Below are 20,839 nucleotides of genomic sequence, written 5' to 3'. Positions count from 1 at the left end.
TTCGACGTCATCGTAGATGGCCCTCCCTTTTGCAGGAGGGCGAGGGCTGTTGGAGGAGGATGATGACTCACATACACGTGCCGCACATACACACAGGTGTAAAGGTCCAGAGCCGACGTCAGAGGGCTTCGTAGAACTGTGTTTTGTCCCGGGTGGCGCAGCCGAGTGCCAGATTCCTGAGCTGACTGAGCGCCACGTGGCTGCCGGTTATTCGCAGTTCTCTGAAGTGCGCCCCGTCTGGTTGGATTGGAACACGTGCAGCGGGCTGAAAGCTGGCATGTTGTCACCCAGTACGGCCATTCCTAACAGCTCCTCCATGGCCCGGAAAATCTCTCCTGGCCAGTGCTGGCAACCGCTGGGCAGGAAAAGAATGGCTGGCGAGCAAGACGATAGCTTTGCTCTCTGCAACCCCTGCGCACTTGGAATGCCTTCGACCATCTCACAACAACTGGCACAGAAAAGTCGACCCGGCAACACAATACCGCTCAGCGTTCAAACGCCTGGAATCAGCTGTTAATCTACCAGGCCTCCTATCAAAATTTCAATGCAAGTCACTCAACTGGGAATCCCCAAATTTTGCCCCAAAATTTTGTGGCGCCAAAGCGAGCGTTCACATTCCCCCTGAGTTTGACCAAACCCGACCGTCGCGCTGCACAAGAGTAAAGGTTTACGCAGAATCAAACTGAAGGCTCTTAACCACCAATACCCGAACATATCTTAAGCAGCCTAACTTCACGAACAGCCTGTTCTTACCCTATCACAGTGGCGTACTTATCTCATGTACTGTTGCCACTGAACAGTCTGGCCAACTCCACAGGTACGTAAATACAATCGCGCTAGCTTTGTGGTCCCTATTCCGAACACGTGCTTGCGTCATACACAAAGTTTTTATCATGCTTACTCACATTTTGTTCCTTTAGTCCATACAGGACACGTTCCTTAAACAAACCAAACTTGCGTAACTTACGCAACACAAAGGAACCTTCAAACAAATGTGTCTTCTAATAACTCGTTCCCTGCACGCTAACTAGCGAAGTCAGAATACGGCTGCCCTCAACACGCGAGCAACCCAGTCATAAACCTTCTGCTTCCTTCCGTCCGCACAGGACACGCGCTAAAGGAACTAAGAGCTCTTCTCAGTGCAAATCACGCACTTACTGAAAACCCACGCGGTTAACCTTAGAAAATAAAAAAAACACTTTAAAAAAAAAAAGAAGGTTAATTAATACACACGTGCGTTACCATAGGCCTCTCAACGATAACCTTGCCTCAGGTTACTCGCACACAAAAAAAAGAAAGCCCATCTACTTATTAATGAACACCTCGCGAAACTACATGTTTACTTAAAACACGTCTTTCAAATCTCGAGCTTCTCAAACAAAACATAAACAGCGCTCATACCTTACATATTAAAAGAAACTTAAATCGTGAAAATTATCCGAGTGCTCAAAAATAAAACAAAACAACATGCTTTAATTCCACGGAAGCTCCCTTGGCCTCCCGTTCCAAGCATTTACAATTGACTCATACTTTTGAGTCATACTCGAGGTGGTCGCGATTTGAAAGCTATTCTGGCTACCGAGGAACAACAAAAGGGTTGACCCACTATCAGCTCCCCCAAGACGTTACAGTCTCCTGCCAATTTGCGTCCTGGCGCCCCTCTATCTTCACGAACTCGATTGACCGCGTCGCTACTCCCCACCTGGTCTCGACTTGCCACCTTGCGCTTCTTTGTACTACACGCTGAGCTTCGAAGAGAACGACGAGGAATTTAACTGCCCCGTGCCCTTTGTCCATCAGTGCAGAACATGCTTCGCGGTCCCCCTTTGACCGGTGGCTCGAACGTGTTTGATGCGTCAACATCGTCAGTGACGACCACACCTTTTTTCTCGAGCCCTGCCCTTTTGGGTCTCTCGCCGTCTTTGGCGGCGCTACATTAGTCACCGCATTCCTATCTTTAGCGCGCTTCTTTCTGCGCCAGAAGACACTTTTCCAGCCAGAAGACACGTTTGAGTAAAGCAGTCTTAAAATGTACTGCAAATATAGTGGGCCTGCCAAGATTCCAAGATTTCTTTGAATTAATTGCAGTTTGAAATAATTGCAGTTGCAGTGAATTAATATTGAAAGTTTCAATAGCAGTGACACTTTCATCAGTTATGAAACCACTGAGACACATAAAACTTTGCCTAAACTTTAGTGAAGGAAGTCAATACAAAGACAAGAGTATGTTTTGGCACTTTCCTTATATCACTGTCAGCCTAGCTTTTACTTGAATTCCGAGCTTTATTTCTGACCAGTTGAGTTGGGTGCAGCCCTGCTTAATGCACTTATTTGTCTTAATTTGGAGCTTATATTTTTTCCTGAACATGAAGTGAATTTTTCTATAAAATGACTGGGTCAAATATCATATACTTATGCGTGCCATGACTGGATGTGTATGTATATGTATTTTTTGGGGGGGTATCCTGTTCAAGCAATTGCAAATAATTTTGGGGGGTTATAGCAAATTATCCTGCGTTTCCTGAACTCCTGAAGTGATACCAGTGCTGTGTGTGTGTGTGTTTGTGTGTGTGTGTGCACGCGCTTTTAGAAGCTGTAGGTTCCTTAATCATTACAAGGGTTCGGCGTATCGTTTTAAAGCAGGGGGGGGGGGGGGGTGAAAAACTGTGGAAGTTCATTGAAAGATATATCCACACACACAGAGAAATATATAAGTGGAAATAAAACCGAAAAAAAGTATGCCAAATTTGGGGGAAATAGAAACCATGAAGGCTGAGCTCTACTTATTCTTCTGCGTTTTGGAGAGCTTCGTTCCTATGCAACCTTTGATCCCCCTGCTGCTATTCAGGAGCATAATTTCTGGCCACAGACAATAGTCATGCATGTGCTACTTTTGCTTCTCCCCATGTCTTTCGTTGGGTTGCGGACCATATGTAAAATTTCCACTTTTCCTTTATTTCGATTTCCCTTAGCTATGGTACCCAGTTAACTGTGTCAAACCATAGCTGTAGCAGAGAAAACTTATGTCATGAAATCTTTTTATCAATGGTTACTGTGCACACCCCAAGTGACTTTATGTGGAAATTATTAGCAAGGAAGGGGTAAGACTATGGGTTTGTGGGCTGCAAAAATTTTCTTGTAGTTTGGATATGGCCTGTGCACATTATGTTCTTACGTGTGTTCATGGCATCTTCTTTTTTGTTTTAAGGAGGAAAGCATCCACGAAGAACTCTTTTTTGAAGAGGCCGTCAGGAAACCCACGGCACCAATTTTTTAAGCTTATATTTTATCCATCTTATTGTTTGGCTAATCGCCCACCATGACGACAAGCAGTCACACGGCTTGGAGAAATAGTAGTCAGTATATTACCGTAATCATTTGTGGGCAACATTTTATGTACAATTCTTATATACTAATGTTTGCGTTTGGCTGACATAAGAAGGTGAATTGTGATAAAAATGTGAAAATAAAAACACCTCATGGGTTTTGCATAATTGTCTGTCTGGCTGCTCTTATTTCCCCCCCCCCCCCCCTCCTTGGTGTTTAGTAAAAAAAATCATCTTTCTGTCTCGAACTTCTTTATGAATGGCTTTACTGGAACACGAGTGAAATGTAACTAGTATTGGCCAGTGTCATTCGTAAGAAGGGCTCAGTGAACCATCTGCTACTGGACAAGCAAGTGGCACTTGTATACTATCGTAGGTATTTTGAATGTTCCATCAAGACGCAAGATGGAGGGATCTAAACCGTATGCATAGCTACAGAAAGAGAAGAAAGAAGGAAACAAGGCTCAGTGCTTTTGATATCTCCTACATGTCTGCATGCCCCTTTTTGCATTCGTTGAATCAGCATAGAAAGCGATGGCAACACAAAAAAGGACACAGGACGAGCACTGTCCCGTGTCCTTTCTTTTTGTATTGCTGTTGTCTTCCGCACTGATTTAAAGAGTGCATCATTTACAACCAAATAAGTAAAGGCACTTGCCAAGCTTTCCACCTTAGTGCAATTTATTTTTGCATTGTTTATCATGAGGGGCTCTATTTTTACTTGAAGCAGAACTGTGCAACAAATGTAGACAGAGTGTGACAAACGACAGGAATGAGTGCAGACTATTAAATTTATTCAAGAAAGCACATGAAACATATTTAAAGGACACAGCTGTCACTGAAAAAAACTTGCTTTGCTTTTTCTTGTTTCAAACCCACGACTGTGTATTCTAACCAGAAAATTGGCTTGTCCTCTTTTGGTTGGAATACATAGTTGCAAGTTGCAGGTTTTAAATAAGAAAAAGTAATTTTTTTCGTATGTGATAGCAGCATCCTTTATATGCCTTGTGTGCTTTCTTGACTAAAGTTGGAAGTCTATGCTCATATTTCTCGTTTCTGTCTATCACTCTGTCCACATTCACTTATTTGTTCATTTTATTTGAAGCTAATATGCATGAACTGGGGGGGGGGGGGGATACAATGTTTTAGTGCTTTATTTGTCCTGATACCTAGCTTAATATGTCTATCTTTCTGTTGTACCAAGGTGTGGCAAGTATGTGTTTTGTTCAAGAGTGAAGTGAAATGAACTTGAAAAGTAATTTAATTTGAAATAGCACATGTAGTGGTCATAGATATGAATATTTATTATGTCAGTATTGAATAATATACCAGAATATGGGTAGTGTACATAAGCAATCTTACTTTGAGTATAAAATATGCAATGTGACAAAATATTGTGCAAGGCACACACTTGTATTTTGTAGAATATATAGGTAAGCATAATCTGATAGAGAATATGTGTTACACAGCTTCATTGGAACAACAAATCTTGTTTGTATGGTAATGCCATTCCTTGCAGTGTTCACTTGACATTCAATCGGTTCTAAAGGTAACTACAATGGTAATACAATGGCTGTTATGAAGCATTTATGAAATTTCTTGACTTTAGGAAAAAAATTTGTAGCCATTGTGCCAGCTTTTCTAGGTGTCTGAATTGGTAATGTAAGCAACATTTGCATAACAAAAACATTTTACAGAAAATGCAATTTGATGAAAAATATTTTGCCTAGTCCGTGCAAATATGTTTAACGGCTTTTGTTTTTATCCTTGAGCTGCAGCCTTACCCAGTAGTTGAACTGGTATGGTGTGGCTGAATGTTTACACTTCTTTGTCTTCAGAACAGCACAAGTAAACATACGGGACAAGGAATGTAAGACGCGACAAGCGCTGAGCTAGAGAGTAACAAATTAAGAGAAAAAATTGCACTAACATTTACATGGATCAAGAATGCATTTTAGGGTTGTCACTTTCCAGTTCAGTACTAATCCAATCTTTGCTTTTCTAACTCGCGTGTGGCAGCCTGTTTTATCATTGTTACGTCTTTCGCCTTTTACTTAACTAATTCTCCTTTTACCATACAGCAGGCATGTCAAGGACAGAGATATTTTTGAAAAGTTGTTTATGAAACATGTAATGACTTTGTGCAAATTATTGTACATGAGCTCATACCATGTATGCAAGCAAGTATAAAAAACCTAGGTTCATCAGTTCAACATTAATTGTTTGGTTTCCTTTTTAGATTTGGTTATGTACGCCAAAGTTTGTACATTGGTAAGGTTAATTTAAGGTTTTATCCATAACTGTGCTGTCAGAAGTACTTGTAAGAAAGAAAAAAATCCTTTTGAACAAAAAAGGAAATAAATTCTTTTCAGAAAGTTTTTACAAAGGTCATGCCAGATGTGTTGGTTTCATTTTAAAATTTGGATAGTAAAGCAAGTTGCACATTATTTCTCAAAGAAGCATCCTGTGATATGCATGTTTGCGTTTGTGTGAACTTAATAGAGCAAGGCACTGCTGATGCAAGCAAAGCAGGTACGTGGGCTTTTTTTTATTTATTTATTTTTCGTGTGCATGTCAGTGTTTTTGCGTGAGTGTTGGAGCAATTACATCAGGTTGGGCACGCATGTGGTGCTACTTGTTGCTAAATGACGTGCCAAAAAGTTTTTATATAAAAAAAGAAAAAATGTTTCTGATAGTGCGATTACAAGAAATAATTTAGGGATTATGTGTTTAGACAACTGTGATGCAGTTCACAAACGTCCCAAACGAGTGCGTTCTTACAAATGCTCACGCACTACGTAAAAAAAGGATGTGTAATTACCTTGACAGGCGCAACTGATTTAAAGAACAAGCAACTTGCGAATTCCGTATTGCAAATAGCGGACAACTCTGCAGTGTAGAGCCTCAATGAGTGTGAGTTCCGTTAAAACTCTGCGGAATCCAACTAACCGTCTCATTACTTTATTATTCTTTCTTTGTACAATGTGTGCGATATGCTGCTAGCTGTAAATCAACTTTGTTAGTGCGCGTGCGTAGCACGTCTGACCACGCACTGCATTGCGCGAAAGAAATCTGCGCTAAAATTTGAATATTTAGACGGATAAACGTGACGATTCGCTTATCTAGAGCTCCCGTGGAGACCCACGGACGCCAGGGAAAAGCTTACAACGTATATTTTATTAATTTGCGCATTCGAGACGCTTCCAATGAATTCATTAATGGTTTGTGACAGACGACATGTGACGTCATCAAATGTACACAAAGTTGAGTTCGTGAGCGTAGGCTTAATAGTTATGAATGCATGGACAATGCACATCTGAGAGACCTGGCACTGTCCTCATGATTTTTTTCGAGGTCACTGAGTACTACGCAGAGAGCGCCATGAAAAATGCGCTGTCTGACAGGCGCCGGTACAGCGATGCAGTGTTTTCTTCGCTAATGTGAGTGATCTGCCTATCGCCATCTTGAGCTCTTGAAGCTTACCGTCAAACAAAATCGCCTTGTTTTCGGGACAACACAAAAACACCATCGCCGGCCGTACTTGCAGGTGAGCTCCTTGTCACATACCTTTGTGCTCGTGTTTGTTGGTTCTCCTGTTGGACCTATGCGATGTTAGAAAAATTGCAGTGGTGGCATTGACAGTAGCAGCGGGCATACTTTAAATACCCAAAGCAGCCGTGTTCTGCTATGTAACATCGCCATTAGGCCTAGGGAACGGTGATTTTACGCTCTTGAGGGCATTTATTAGTCGTCCAAAGATGTTCCGAAACTTATATTAGAACCCTGTAATCGAGATCCGCCTAGGCGGAGTGGATAGCGCGGGCGCAGCGCGCGTACTGCTACCCGTCGCATTCACCGAGAGGGAGGGGGTAGTGCTTTGCACAGTGTGCCGGAATCCTGAGTCGCCGCGATGGATACTCGCGACATTTTTCCCGTCTCTGACTTCTGAAGCAGCTAGTGCGGACTATTTTCGACGCCTGATCTGGCAGCCTACAGCAATCTTGCGGGCAGCTTCGCAGCGCGAGCACCGTGTCCGAAAACGTATATCTCGTGTAGCGGATCGTGTTTGTGTGCGCCCGTATGTGGTGGCGACGGACATTTCCCTTCTACGTTTTAACTCGAGTAACTCCGATTGTGCGAGGCGGAGCGAGGAGAGGTCACATTAGCGGCCACACAGGAGCTTCTTGTAGAGCTCGTTATAGTGCGGGACGGTCGCCTGCGAAGAAAGCGAAATATAACTAACGAAGTTCGAGCTAACCGAGAAGATTCCGTCAGGGATCGGGACCAGTCACCTTTGCCGGTATTTTTTTCTTCTTCCGTTTATTTGCCTTCCGCGGTCCTCGGAAGTTTGTACGGGGCAGCACAAAACCGCCCTATTCGTCGAGCGACGTGTGGGTGGCTAATGCAACTCGTGCCTGCAAAAAGCGCACCTTGTAAAGAAAGCTTCGGAATCGCGATCGCTTAATCAATCTGTATCCGCGGTTGTTTGAAGGGCAGAAAAGAAACGAAATTGGAAGAGATTCAGGACTGCCACAGGTTCGACTCGCATCAGGATTGGACGCAGCGTAAGCAATCCTTCGCGGTTTCATTTTGCTGCAGCGGATTCTCTCACTACATTCTTTCACAGCCATTAAGCAAGCAAGTGGATCTTTCTAGAACTGCTTTGTGTGCGAGTGCGGGCGGTACGTGCGGTTTCTGTGGTCATATTCAACAGTTCCTGCATTTACTGCACCCTGCGATGTGTAAAAAAAGAAAACAGGCGCAGTTTTGTTAGTGCGATCCACGACGTTTTGGTTGAAGTGCAGTGTGGTCAAGTTGTGTCTGGCAAATAAAGGGCGAGAGACAGCCATGCGATGACTAGCCTCATGAATGGTGTCCTGAACGATACTTGTTTCTATAACGCCCCCTGTGCACCTGAAGTTATCGGTAAAATTCAGAATCAACTGCCTTCCACGTACTGCACCACGGAACGGCGGTTTAGTCGCGTGCGCTGGCCTTTCGACCCTGTAAAGGGGATTGAAGAGCTGACTGACCTTGCACAGGGTCAGCAGCATTTCCTCTCGTGGCAGGTTTTTTTTTGGAATTTCCTTCTTAGCTATCTGTTTCTATTTATTTCCCGAGCGGATATTTGGACACCGCTTTGCGTGGCAAGAAATTGCACAAATATTCTGCTGCAAAAGCGAGCGGTGCATTTATACACGCAGTGTGGCTGCATTAAAAGTCTAATGCAGCATCTCATGTCAGCACGTTGCTCTGGTAAAATAAGAGTTGATCCCTCGTTTTTACCTAGCACAGTGTGTTGACTGCTTCAGGCACATTCATGATTCACATCAGACCCATGTGGTACTGCATTCTAACTAAGCAAATCATTTCCCAGTTCCTAACCTGAAACAGTGTCTACAACACTGCTTCTCTCGACCTTGTTTTACTTGTTGTACATGCAAACTTAATTGGCACAGTGTTCATTTGTTTTCAACTGTATTCTTGCTCTTCATCTCCTCTCCACAAGAAAGTATAGGAAACCTAACCATTCAGCATTTACGAGGTTAAATATGCAAATATCAGTTGACTTTATTTGACCCCAGCCATGAATCTGAAGGTTATTTGTAAACTTGTTTTCAAGCTTTCTATGCAGTCATGATATAGAGGGGAAAGTTCTAGCTCCATCGAGCGCAGAATTTTCTAACTCTGTTGTTAAGGGGGACATTTAAGTTCTTCCTGCTTCAGTTCATTTTGTGAGGCAACTTAACATAAATGGCTCCCATTTGCCACCATAATTTCTTATTTTGGAATGTAGGAACTGACTTTTATGCGATACACTTTTTTTTCTGCTGGTATTATACTAAATTTATAATTGTAAGCTTCATCAATAGGCATTAATAGTGCAAGCCTGTGTCAAAAGTCCTTATAAGTCCTCTTAGAACTTAACAAAACGGAAAAAAATCTTGTTATAGGGTAAGTTATTCTAAACTTGCTCTGCACTCAAACGAGGTATTGTGCCTGATGTTCCTGCTCCATCAGCAGAGCTTAAAAGGAGTGCAGAGTGGTAAAAAATTTTTTTTAGTATGATGGTGGATGTTAGTGACCTAACATCAGTTTTGGACTGTTTATGGCAGATTGCAACGCCACGATAACATGAAAATTTTGGAAGTCTACACCGTTTTAGTTTTTCTTGAGCAATTGGTTAGTTTCACTGGTGAGATGAACACCATTGCATCTTCATTTGTTACAGTGGTTGTGTTGACCTGTTTTGCTTGCCAAATCGCACTATGCCTTATATGAATTTTTTTCAGATTTCCAGCTTACATTAATTGCTTGTTGGCCACCACAAACAAACAAAAATATCCACAGCTAATTTTCACTACATGTTTTTGAGGATACATTCATAAAGGTGCAGTTTTCAGAAGGCTCTACTGGGCATTTATGTATCTGCTAATCTCCTTACACAGTCACTGTGGAATTCTTTGTGGTCCTCAATGATTGTGAAGGTTGAGGCGAAATGGTCCTTTCTCCTTGGTAGTATTTAGATTCTGGCTTTTCTTCATGCTGATCATTTGCTTAGACTCCATGCTTTATACTTGGTGAAAATGCTTCATAAAGCTAGGTTAAGGCACTAAGGCCTCCATGTTCTTAAAAGCACAGTGTTGTTTTTACTTCAAGTAATTGCAGAACTTAGATTGATTATGATTTATTCAAAATGTTGGTGCAATATTGTTTTAACATGCCATATTGCTATGAAGAGTCTTGCCAATGTGACCAAACATTGTTTTTTATCAATTATGTAAAATCTTCATTTTATATGTAATCATATTGCAGCAGACCTGAACATAACAGGCACTGTTGTGCACACCAGTTAGTTGTTTTTTATATAGTGAAATACATGCTTCTTGAAGTCCATTTGCATATCCTAAGCTTTAAAAAGTTCCTTTAATGATGAATGCATCACATCGCATGTAGGCACTTTGTATCTATGACAAAATGATTACAGCTATACTTTATCTGGTGGGTTGGTCTTCCATTTGTGCTAGAAAAGATTGCTGGTTCTAGAAGTCCATATCACGGGTCTTCGTTCATATTTCTGCACATATTTTGTATTTGCTGACTAAAGGACGCTTCAGAAACAGTATTAGATTTGCACAGAAATAAAGACGTTAAATTATATTATTATTCCTCGTGCCCCCTTTCATGTGTTCATGATGACAGTGCTCTTGTCTTCACAATCACTGCTATAATGAACATAATGAAAAATGTTGCAGATAAACTGAAATGCATTGAAGATATGGGCAGTTTCAATAAATAGTGATCCCAGTTGCTCGCTTCAACTCAGTCATACCGTACATACTTGAAGAGAGGGTACTTTCCTAACAAAGTTGCATTTACTGTTGAGGTGCATCAGTAAGCTGAATAAGCCTGGATAAAGTTAAATTTGGCCCTCTTCATTAATCATCTTTGCTTATAGCAGGATCGAATCCCAGCCACGACGGCTGCATCTCGATGGGGGCGAAATGCGAAAACACCTGTGCGCTTAGATTTAGGTGCACGTTAAAGAACCCCAGGTGGTAGAAATTTCCGGAGTCCTCCACTACGGCGTGCCTCATAATCAGAAAGTGGTTTTGGCACGTAAAACCCCCATAATCTGATTTTATCTTTCCTTATAGAGCATGCATGATATGATGTACTTTTGAAAGCTTCTGCTTGTTTCATTTCCACAAATGCCCAGCATGCAGCATTGTAACTTTTGAATGAATACAGCGGAATTCATGAGACTTTTACAATTCTGTTATATGGAAAGAAATTTGTGTGTCATAAAGGGAATATAATCTAGTAACTAGATCTTTCTTTGGTGTTATTAATAAGTGCACAGAACTGGCATCCTGTATTGCAAATTATCGCTGCCAATTTTCAATTTTGTCTCTCTTTGTTTCACCCTTTAGCAGCTCTTGGTCAGCTCTTTAAAATATCATAATACAAAACATCGCAAAGTTTCAATTACACTTTTCAAACATCCTTTTGTGATTCACATGGGAAACAACCACTTTATAATGAGACTTCTGTTTCTAAAGAAATTCATCTTGAAGTCATAGTATTGAAGTTACTAAGCATTCTCACGCCATGGCCAATAATTTGAGTGTGTCAGAGAAAGCAAAAGTGATTCGATATATGGCTATGAAGCCATGCACTTCTTTGCAGTCTATTATAGCTTGAGCCTATATATATTAACTATCAAGCCATCTCTTTGGTCTTTGTAGTGCACAACATAAAATAACTAAATTGCTAGGGAAATTCTTGTTTTATTTACTTCATATTTTACTGTTGTACAGTGTAGTCAGGTTTGGAGGAAAACTTTGAGGTAGAATAAAAGAATAAAAAAGACATTTAATGCCATCAAAGTGCTTCGTCATCTCTCAGTGGATTATATAGAAATTTCTGCGATTTCCTCTTTACGATATGCATTTGTTAAATTTACTTTGATTGTAGTTCTGTAATGAATAGAAATGTTTGCTTTGTATACTCATTGCTGCTTAATTTTCCAGTGCATAGCATGTCGCATGATTTTGTTTAAAGTTAGGGACTACTTGTGTCAGCTCCATAATATATGCCTTCTCTCTCCCCCTCCCCCCTTTTGTCTTTGTTTAGGGTAAAGGGGGTTTGTCATGTTAAGCCGGGCCTGAACTTTTAGCAAAGGCACTGCTGCTTCCGAAGCAATCTTATTAATGATGAAACGCTTTATAATGGCTCTATTTTATTACTGTATTGCATTCATGAGACATGCTGGTGGCCTGTGTTAACTTTACAGCTACATTATCTGGCTGCTAGAAAAATTGCAGTGTGAATGATGCTTGCAAGAGACTGAACACCATCAAGAACCTGGTCTTATGGTGTGCTTTGGTTGATTCTCTAATATAGGATGAGGATGGCTCCAGTGTAGGATGTGCAAGATTCGTTGGGGTATGATTTGGGAACTCCACAAGAACAGTGGGACCACCAAAAATTTTTTGAAACTCTTGGGTGAGTGTAGCCATATCGGAAAGGTCAAGTTTGGGGCTCAAAAACCAAGATTTGGCTTTGCCAGAGAGGTAGAAGGGAACATGTTAGTGTTTTACAACTTGGCCTATTGATTGGAAGTGCTCATTAGTTGTAATTTCTAAGTCAATCCTCGATATAATCCACATGTAGGCCAGGGAAAGCCTGCAGTTTTGGCAGATGGTTTTGATGAAAGCACAAGGCCATGCAGGGACAGTGGCTATCACCTTGTTGGCGGCTTATCTTAAGATGGGGCAGGAAATGGTGGAGGTGTGTGATAACCTTGTCATTTCAGGTAGGAGTGGATAAAAGACACAGTAAGGAAAAGCACATACACCACTTGAACGGGAGCTCTTCATGCTGGAAGGCCAAGGAACAAAGAAGGCAGCTTAAAAGATGACGATGATGTCTACAGAGGATATAGATTAGGTTCGTGTGTAACACTTCCATCATTGGTTTGTCAAGTTGCTTATTGCAGTGGTTTAGCTGGTATTATGTCAGCTTCTAAAGACAAGGATGTAGGTTTGATTCCAGCCATGGTGGCTTCTGATTGAAACGGAGTTTGAAAAACTGTTAGGGTGGTGTGCTTTCGTTTCACATAAGGGTTCATAAGTTCATAAGGCTTCCTTCATAAGTCCTGTGTTGCTCTGGGGCATTGAAACCATTAAACATTCATTTGTCGTCTGTAATGTGTGTGCTTAAGACAGCATTTTTTCATGCCTGTTTAGGCATTAAGTGCTCTTCGACCTCAGCATGCATCTTTTTGTGAGAAAATAATTGAACTGCATAGCCAGATGTCTTTTACTGTGCCCCGTAGAAGTTCTCATGGTATAACACATCAAGAAATAATTTTTAGATGGGCAAATGCTTGCATTGCAATTGATGGCTAAGGCATTGAGGGACAGAAAGTGAAGCATAATAGCTACTAAACAGAAGAATGTTAGCTTAGCATCATGTCTATTCACCCACTAGAAGAGTTGTATTTTGTAGGGATTCTTTTCCTCCAATACTATTCATATCATTCATCATGAATTGCTCAGGCAATAGCTGTGGTGTGCCTTCACACAAGCCAATGGCATTGTATTGCTTTACATATTAGTTATTGCTCTAGTATTGCTCTCCATATTAGTTACACTTTCTGTATTTCCTTTTGGTCTGCAACATACCTAAAAATAAGTAGGGGGAATCAGAAAAAAATACATGAAAATGAAAAGAATTGCAGCATATGGCCCAAGTTTTCTGTAGTCACAAAGAGAGAAAAGAAAAAAATTGATTTCTGTTGCATAATTTTTCAAAAATCTTCGGGTAGCTGCACTCTGAAGTTAAGTCACAGAACTGCAGTTCATATTTCCCAGCACGGTGTAAGAATATGAGAGGTGTATATGAACTGGACTCCAAGTGAGAGAGAAGGCTCGCTAATGTTTCGCACTTTCTGGGACGGATGGCACGGGGGAGCAGGGGCCATCCGTCGGGGTCCCGCCGTCTTAGCATATGTGTGTTAGGAAAGTGCGCCCAGTACAAGTAATAAAACATATTTAGAAGCTTTTTTTTCATGCATTTTCTTTATTTTTGATTGCTGGTTATGGACTGCTTATTCTGAGAAAAGCATTGAAGCGAATGTAGGTGGTCGTATAAATGGGCATCAAAAAACATGTAGGTATCTAGGTGGCTGCTCCACTCGGCGGTTTGTCGCATGTTAAATTATCCCTGGACGTAATAAGGACGATCCCGGAATGAAGCTTGAAACACAAATTTGTAGTAGCCAAGTGCTTATGCTGGACCCTTAGCCACATTACAGTGCCGGGAAATTGCAGAAAGACACATCCTTACAGATATCAATGTAACTTGCAGATGCCACACAAACATAGGCGTGATAGAGGGTACCCACAAGTACCCTCTGGCATGATTTTGTGCTACTGCATTAAACGAAGAAAAGGGCCCTTTGTTCAATTTTTTTTTATCCGGAGGCGTCATCGTTGTCACCTTTCTTTCCTCCCCCTTTTTTTAGGGGTTGTAACAGCCAAATCCATTGCCCTTGTTGTATTCAATAGTAGCTCCCGCAGATACCTGAAGGAGCCTGGTCGGCATTTATTGGTTTCAATATTTTGCCCGTAGTCTATCATGTATATTGTTGCATAGCTTTGCACAGCTGCATGTTGGGAAACCGCATTCGCTGTCGTACGAGGCACTGACTCAAATGTCATCTTTAGTTATGAATAATTAAATGCCCATCAATCAACCAAGTTGTGAATTTTAATTTTCTCTAGCCACCTTCGCATCCAACTTTTTTAATCATACATACGCAGTTTCTACGAGTGTGAGCCTGTCATTACAAAATTGTGCACACATAGCAATGAAATTAGCCTGCTCAGGCATTTTCCTGGCCACGCCAAAGAGTGTCCATTATAACGGAATGAACTTAAGTGATTGGCTGCGACCACCTAAAACCACTAAATTGCCCGATTCTTTCAGGTGCACTTATGAGAGTACAGGTGTTTATTGAATAGAGATAACATGAGCGTTTGCATATGCACCCTGAGTGTGGACATTACACAGAGAGCTGCAAAACATGTATAAGAATACTTTATTGGTGTGGTAAAATGCAGGAAAATACCTTTACGCATTGTAACAGTATATTCGATTGTGGTGCGCTGTCCATTCATTGCACATGACTTGGAGCTCGAAATGTTTTTTTTTTTTTTTTCACATTGTCTGTCGTTTGAACAGATTGATCCTTCCTCAGGATTGCATGCACTTTTCAGGCAATTGGGCTCCAAACTACTCGCACCATCTATCACCCGAGTACCAGAAAATATAGTGAGTTGCGGAGGCCCTCTTTCCACAGTGCCACTGCGCAGTTCATACACCTGTCATATTCTTCCATGTTTCCAAGCTGTTCTTGCAAAATGAGACTGAATAACCAAATATGCCTTCTTTTCAAAGCCGTAGCCTGTTGTCATGCATTGTGGTGATTGTGCTCACACATTCACTTTTATTCAATTTCAAAGTTTGTACCTATACTGCTTTTTTATGAGGCACCCTAATTTGCCTGGCTACCTGTACACTGAATGAGCCTTGTCTAATCTCGCTACTTTAATGTACCAGTGCAAGCTCTGTGGAATTCTTGTCGTGAATGGTCACTGGAGTTTGCTTTTTGGGTCGGCATAACCCATTGCAAGTAAGTTTCAGTGGAGCAGGAAATTTTGTTAACTGCCACCAACTTTACTAATATAGGCCGGTGTACTGCTGTGGCACCAGAAAGTATGTTAAGTTTATTGCTTCACTCAAATCAAAGAAAGATTTGCTAACAGCAGTCCCAAACACTGAAGCACTGCACAATACTTCCTGGGCTGCTCTTTGCTTTATTTTCAATTCTGTATAATTAGGATATAAGCAATGATACTTGTGATGTCATCTTCTGTTTTAAGTAAAAGCAATAACTAACCTTGTATAAGCAGAAGCCATGGCTGTATTTTTTGCTCCTGTACTGTAACTTTATTTAAACTTTATTATTTTCTTTTATCCATTTCCCTCACTAAGGCTGCGTTCACACTTTGTCTCGGAGCAGGCGGAAGCGGAAAAAACTTGACAAAATCGCCCGCCTAGGTGGAAAAATGGGCAAAAAACCAGGCGGCAAAAAATTCGGTCTTCGACCAATTTTTTCGCCACGGCGAAGCGGAAGAGCGGTTCCGCTTCACCGGAAGCTGCACTAACATGTGAACATCCGGTCGTAAAATTTAACATTTTCCGTTGTTCATTGTCTATTTTTAGGAAAAGCAACTAGCTAAAGCTATCGAAACTATGTCTTGTTTATCTTCCATGGTAGACGAAAGTTAAAAATGACACATGCAGTTGCGCGAAATGGTAGCTTTTAGTAACTGATGGGTCAATGAATGAACGTATGTCTTGAAATAGTGTGATGAATAGTGCTACCACGCGGACAAACGTACGCAAACTAGATGGACGTGGGCGAAAGCGGCAGTGGTTTTCGCTGCAGTGGCGAAACAAATGTAAACATCTTGTACATACGCGGAAAAGATTTTCTGGCCACTTGCCGTTTCCCAAGTGTGAACGTAGCCTAAGGCCTATGGTCCTGAGCATATGTTAAATAAATGTTTGTTATATTTACCATAGGTGATTTCTCTTTACTGATGTTGTGATCGATGAGACGGATGTGTCTATGAAGATTTAATATAACTTCAGGAAATGTATTGCTTATGTACACATCAAAGAAGCAAACCAATGTTGTTTCCTACAGAATTTGCTGCACTTCTTCATATTTGAAAACTTGAAGGCCTGGTTGCCTGTCTTTGTTCTTCTTTTTTGATAAGATTCGCTCATTTAATTATGGAATATCCAAGGTAGAAAGGTAAACGAAATCTCAATTGTTAGTAAGAAGCCAAGCAAAGCATAAAGGAAGTGAACTGTCTAAGTTTAGATGAGGCTTAAGTAGCAGCATAGTTCTTAGTCATTAAAGAAAGTGAAAGGACAGGTGGCTGCTGGTGGGAACCAAATCCACAACCACTGCTGCATGTGTCTTTTAACACCCATTCTATTATTGGATCTTCTATCTCGAGGGCTAAGTGAGTTTGTCACTGTACAAGCGCAGCACGCTTCTTGCCATAGTTGCTTTTTAGCCCACTAGGAACTGCTAATGCCGAGCGGTAGTGGAGTGAAACTTGCTAGCTAAGGCAACAGCTGTTTGTCCATACATTTTGTTTGGTATTTATGTACACTATAGTTCACTGTTAAAAGGAGCACCTAGCTAGTAATTAAACTGACTTAATAAGATATCTTCATTGGAAAAATTGCTTGATGTGATGCGATATAGGTAGACCCATATTAGTAGAAAACTATTGCCAAGGTCTTCGTGTCAACATTGAGGTATAATCATTCCCGAAATAATAATGTAGTGTTCGCTTCAACAGTGGACTGTGCTGCACATGTAAACTAGACCTGAGAGTTTTGTTACAAAGCCTGATAACATTATTTTTGCTAGTGTAACTCAATGGGACTCTGATGTTGTTGATATATTGCTGTTAATACGCCTGTTCTAACTGGCTTACTAACAAAGCATGAATACCCACCTTATATAACCAAGTGTGCACCATTGAGTTTGTCAGGAGCTCAGCTACACCACTCTCTCCGTGAGCTCTACACCACTCGCTCTGCCACGTAGCATTTGTTTTTCTCCTGTGATCTATCACACCTACTTAGTTGAAGCGGCACTGACTTGGGTGCTGTGTGCCATCAGATTTAAATTATTAAAGAGAAACAGCAGTTTATTGAGCAGCTGCATTTATGTCCTATGGCCAGGGTGCACATTTGTAATTTTGCTTATGTATTGCACCCAGCTCCTCTTTATCCCCCCACCACCCTCTCTCTCTCACTTTGTATGATGATGTGCTGTGACACTACATCATGACATCATTTGACATTTCAGTCTCAGTGCGCTCACAGGAAGCACCGTTCTAGTACTCATACTTGTCAGATGGGAAAATTTAGTGCCACTTTGATAGAGTGCACTTTGCTTAACTGAGTGCCACTGGCGACTTGTTACATGGCACAATAAAGTGACATTTCAAAGTGATGGCAGGGACAATTGGGTGCTACAAAAAGTACTTACAGTGGGTGTTTGTATTTGAATAGTAGTCATTATTGCTGCTTTTTTATTATCAAAAATGCATTTTAAGAAACAGCTTGTAACAGTAATGCCATTGTGCAGCTGGAGAAGGTTCTGAGGGCAAATATACGATAGCAGCTAGTTTTGAACTTCAACAGCAGAAACACAAGATGGCTGTTTTTGTTGACTGAAACAAATTTAATTGGAATAATACTTGCAAAAATGTATAGAACTCTTTGTTCTCTTGCTGTTATTGTTTACTCTTGCATTCAAGATTGCAGACTGAGCAAGCTGGGCAAAAGCAGGTAATTTCACTAAATGCACTCGCTCTCTGGTGTAGTGCACTCTGTAATGTCACCACACGTTCTAGTGCGACAGTGTCCTAGTGACGTTCACTCTGAATAACAGTCACTCGTATTGCGATTAAATTTGTCTGTCTTACGGTTATAACAGTCGGCTAACAGTTGGTTTGAGGAGTTGCTTTTACTTAGTGTTTCATTTTTCTGCCTGTTTTTGGTTTTAAAGTTTTCCACTGTAATGTGCTAGCAATAATTTTCCCTGTATAGATAACTAGCATTGACTGACTTTCTGTCAATGTAGCCATCATCTTTTCTCGTTTTGTGATGAAACCAAATCGGCCTTCTTTTATGAATATTGACCATAGGGTCTGCGACCCTCGCCATTCTTCAAAAGCAGTCGTTTCACCCCATGCTCTTATTTTTTTTATGATTAAAGACTGTACTACTACACAACATAGTGCATTTCTGACATAGTGTACATTTGGTAGGTATGACAGTACCTAATGGTACTGTATTGTTTCCCATTTTTCTGACAGTGTCCGGCCAACCATGCTGCCGCATTGGAGAAGAGTCCTGCTCAGGCAAACGTGACACGGCGCAGCCATCATCTCTTCATAAAGGTAGGAGCGGCAGTTCTCCTTGCTTTGTCTTTTCTTTTACAGGTGGCACCTTGAGGTAGAAGTAGCTAAGGCTCCTTGATAGAGGGGCTTTAGAAGCGGCCTGTACCCTAGGGCACTAAGGGCCAACTGCAATGAAATTTCACTTTGGGTTAATTGGTTACAAATGAGTAGTGTATACCACTCAAACAATCTTGGTAAAGCTGCATGGCTGGTAGTTCTCTAATTTCTTTATTAGCAGCCTTTAAATAGCACTTAAGCAGCCAATGCATGCACCTGGTAGTTAGTGGTATTAAGCAAGTCCCAACATGTCACCACTGAAATTTTTCTGGGCACCGCGGGCAACATGTAATTTTGATCGTCATGCCGAGGAGCGTCACATTCTTTGTCGTGTATTGCTTCTGGCCATTGTTAATTTAAATAGCGGCGTTTATTTGTTTTACTATATTATTTTTCAATTTTCGGTATAAGAAACGTGTGCTTTTTCGAGCCTTTCATGGCGCATCCACTTGCATTCGAAATGTGAAGTTTTGCATGGGGTCTGGTCTATATTTTTATTTGAAACTAGGCTTTCGTTATGCGACCCAGAATTTTGTTGCAGATGGTGTTTAAATTTGGCTGCAGCTTGAAATGTCTTACTGTTGTAGTAAAACTTTCATTCCACAGAGAAAGGGAATTCAATTTTTCAATTCATTCATTTTCAAGCTCTTATGAGTGGACAGCAATACTAATGTATTCAAGCTGTCTTTTGATGCTTCTGCAAAAACATATCAGTTCTAAGATGTCAGTCCAATATATATATTATATATTTTTAATGGAGGTGGCCTAGTTGATTATCATAGTTTGGCAATGTTAGGTGCAGTTCTGTAGCATCACTCACTTTTACATTGCAGCATATTGAGGTTTCTACTAGTTACCTTAGCAGACATGTTTTCATGTTTGCTTTGTTTAGCTCGTATTAGCATGGAAAGGTGTAAGGTTTGAGATACGAAATAAGACAGACAGATGTACACCAATGAAATAAATCTTTTTTGATAAACAAGACATTTTGGCTTCCGTACAGAAGCCGTGTTCACAATGGGGCAAAATAGGTTGAAGTGCCTGTTTAAAGGGACACTAGAGAGAAAAATGATTTCTTCTGCATCAGTAGATTACCTTGCTACCACACCAAGAACACCACTCTTACCACGATAAGATACTTGGTAAGCCAAAAAAAGCACACAAACGATAGAAAGGTGGCAGCGCCTCCTTCAAGTTCCTGCACCTGGTCGCTGTGACGTCATGGATTTCGATGGCATCTTCTAGGGCCTACTAACTATATATATAGCGGCACAGATTGACTACATTGTGTTCGAAAGGAACCAAATAATAAACATGGCAAAATTCGGGAACCTTTATTCAGCCAACGCGGCCCAAATGCGAAAACATACTTTGGAATCCCCGACGTCACGCTGACGTACCGGCGCGAAATTCGAATACTGATACTTGGAGCTTCATTTTCTCATCTAATAATCAAACTATTATTTTGAAAGGATTGCCTGCAGGGCTCTGAAATAATTCTCTGAAACGAAGGAACCGTCCCTCCGTCTTATGCTCGGTGCTTATGCCACATGCTAAAACCTACTCAAATTGGCATTTATATCTTTGTTGCCCCACTGTGAACAAGGCTTTTGTATAGAAGCCGATACGTCTTGCTTTATAAAAAAAAGTTTTCTTTGGTTGTAAGTCTTTCTTTGTCATGCTTCATCCTGACCAGGCGGGCCTCCATTGAACTTGTGATTACAGATACAAAATAAGTACGTGTGTTTCAAGTAGAAGCATTTGGTCCTGGAATTTCCGCCAGGTTTGCTAGAAATAATTAGTAACTCCTGAAATTCCTTTTTCTGCATGAAATATCTTCTACCTGAGGTGTTGGATTGACAAATCAACTTCCTAAATGAGCACAGGGAG

General features: G+C 41.0%; 2 protein-coding genes across 4 annotated transcripts in view; both read left to right on the top strand.

Annotated features, from left to right (window-relative positions):
* The window catches only part of LOC126542358 (uncharacterized), a 127,176-nt gene extending 123,682 nt beyond the window's left edge, over nt 1–3,494 (top strand). The window contains exon 23 of the mRNA XM_055077199.1: nt 3,209–3,494. Coding sequence (XP_054933174.1) covers nt 3,209–3,240 — 32 coding nt within the window. The 3' untranslated portion in view covers nt 3,241–3,494. The remainder of the gene's footprint in view (nt 1–3,208) is intronic.
* Nucleotides 3,495–6,499: 3,005 nt separating this feature from the next.
* Tlk (Tousled-like kinase) overlaps nt 6,500–20,839 on the top strand; it is a 146,451-nt gene continuing 132,111 nt past the window's right edge. Inside the window, exons 1-3 of one of the 3 annotated variants that reach the window (XM_055077204.2) lie at nt 6,500–6,873; nt 12,646–12,779; nt 18,809–18,892. The gene's annotated coding sequence lies outside the window, so the exon portion shown is untranslated. Of the gene's footprint in view, nt 6,874–7,056; nt 7,892–12,645; nt 12,780–18,808; nt 18,893–20,839 lie in introns of those variants that run through there. The other 2 variants (XM_055077205.2, XM_055077206.2) reach the window with 2 other exon arrangements.

This window comes from Dermacentor andersoni, chromosome 2 (assembly GCF_023375885.2).
Source record: "Dermacentor andersoni chromosome 2, qqDerAnde1_hic_scaffold, whole genome shotgun sequence".
Lineage (NCBI taxonomy): Eukaryota > Metazoa > Arthropoda > Arachnida > Ixodida > Ixodidae > Dermacentor > Dermacentor andersoni.
Note: the sequence above shows the minus strand (reverse complement) of the source record. Positions and strands in the feature narration are given on the sequence as shown.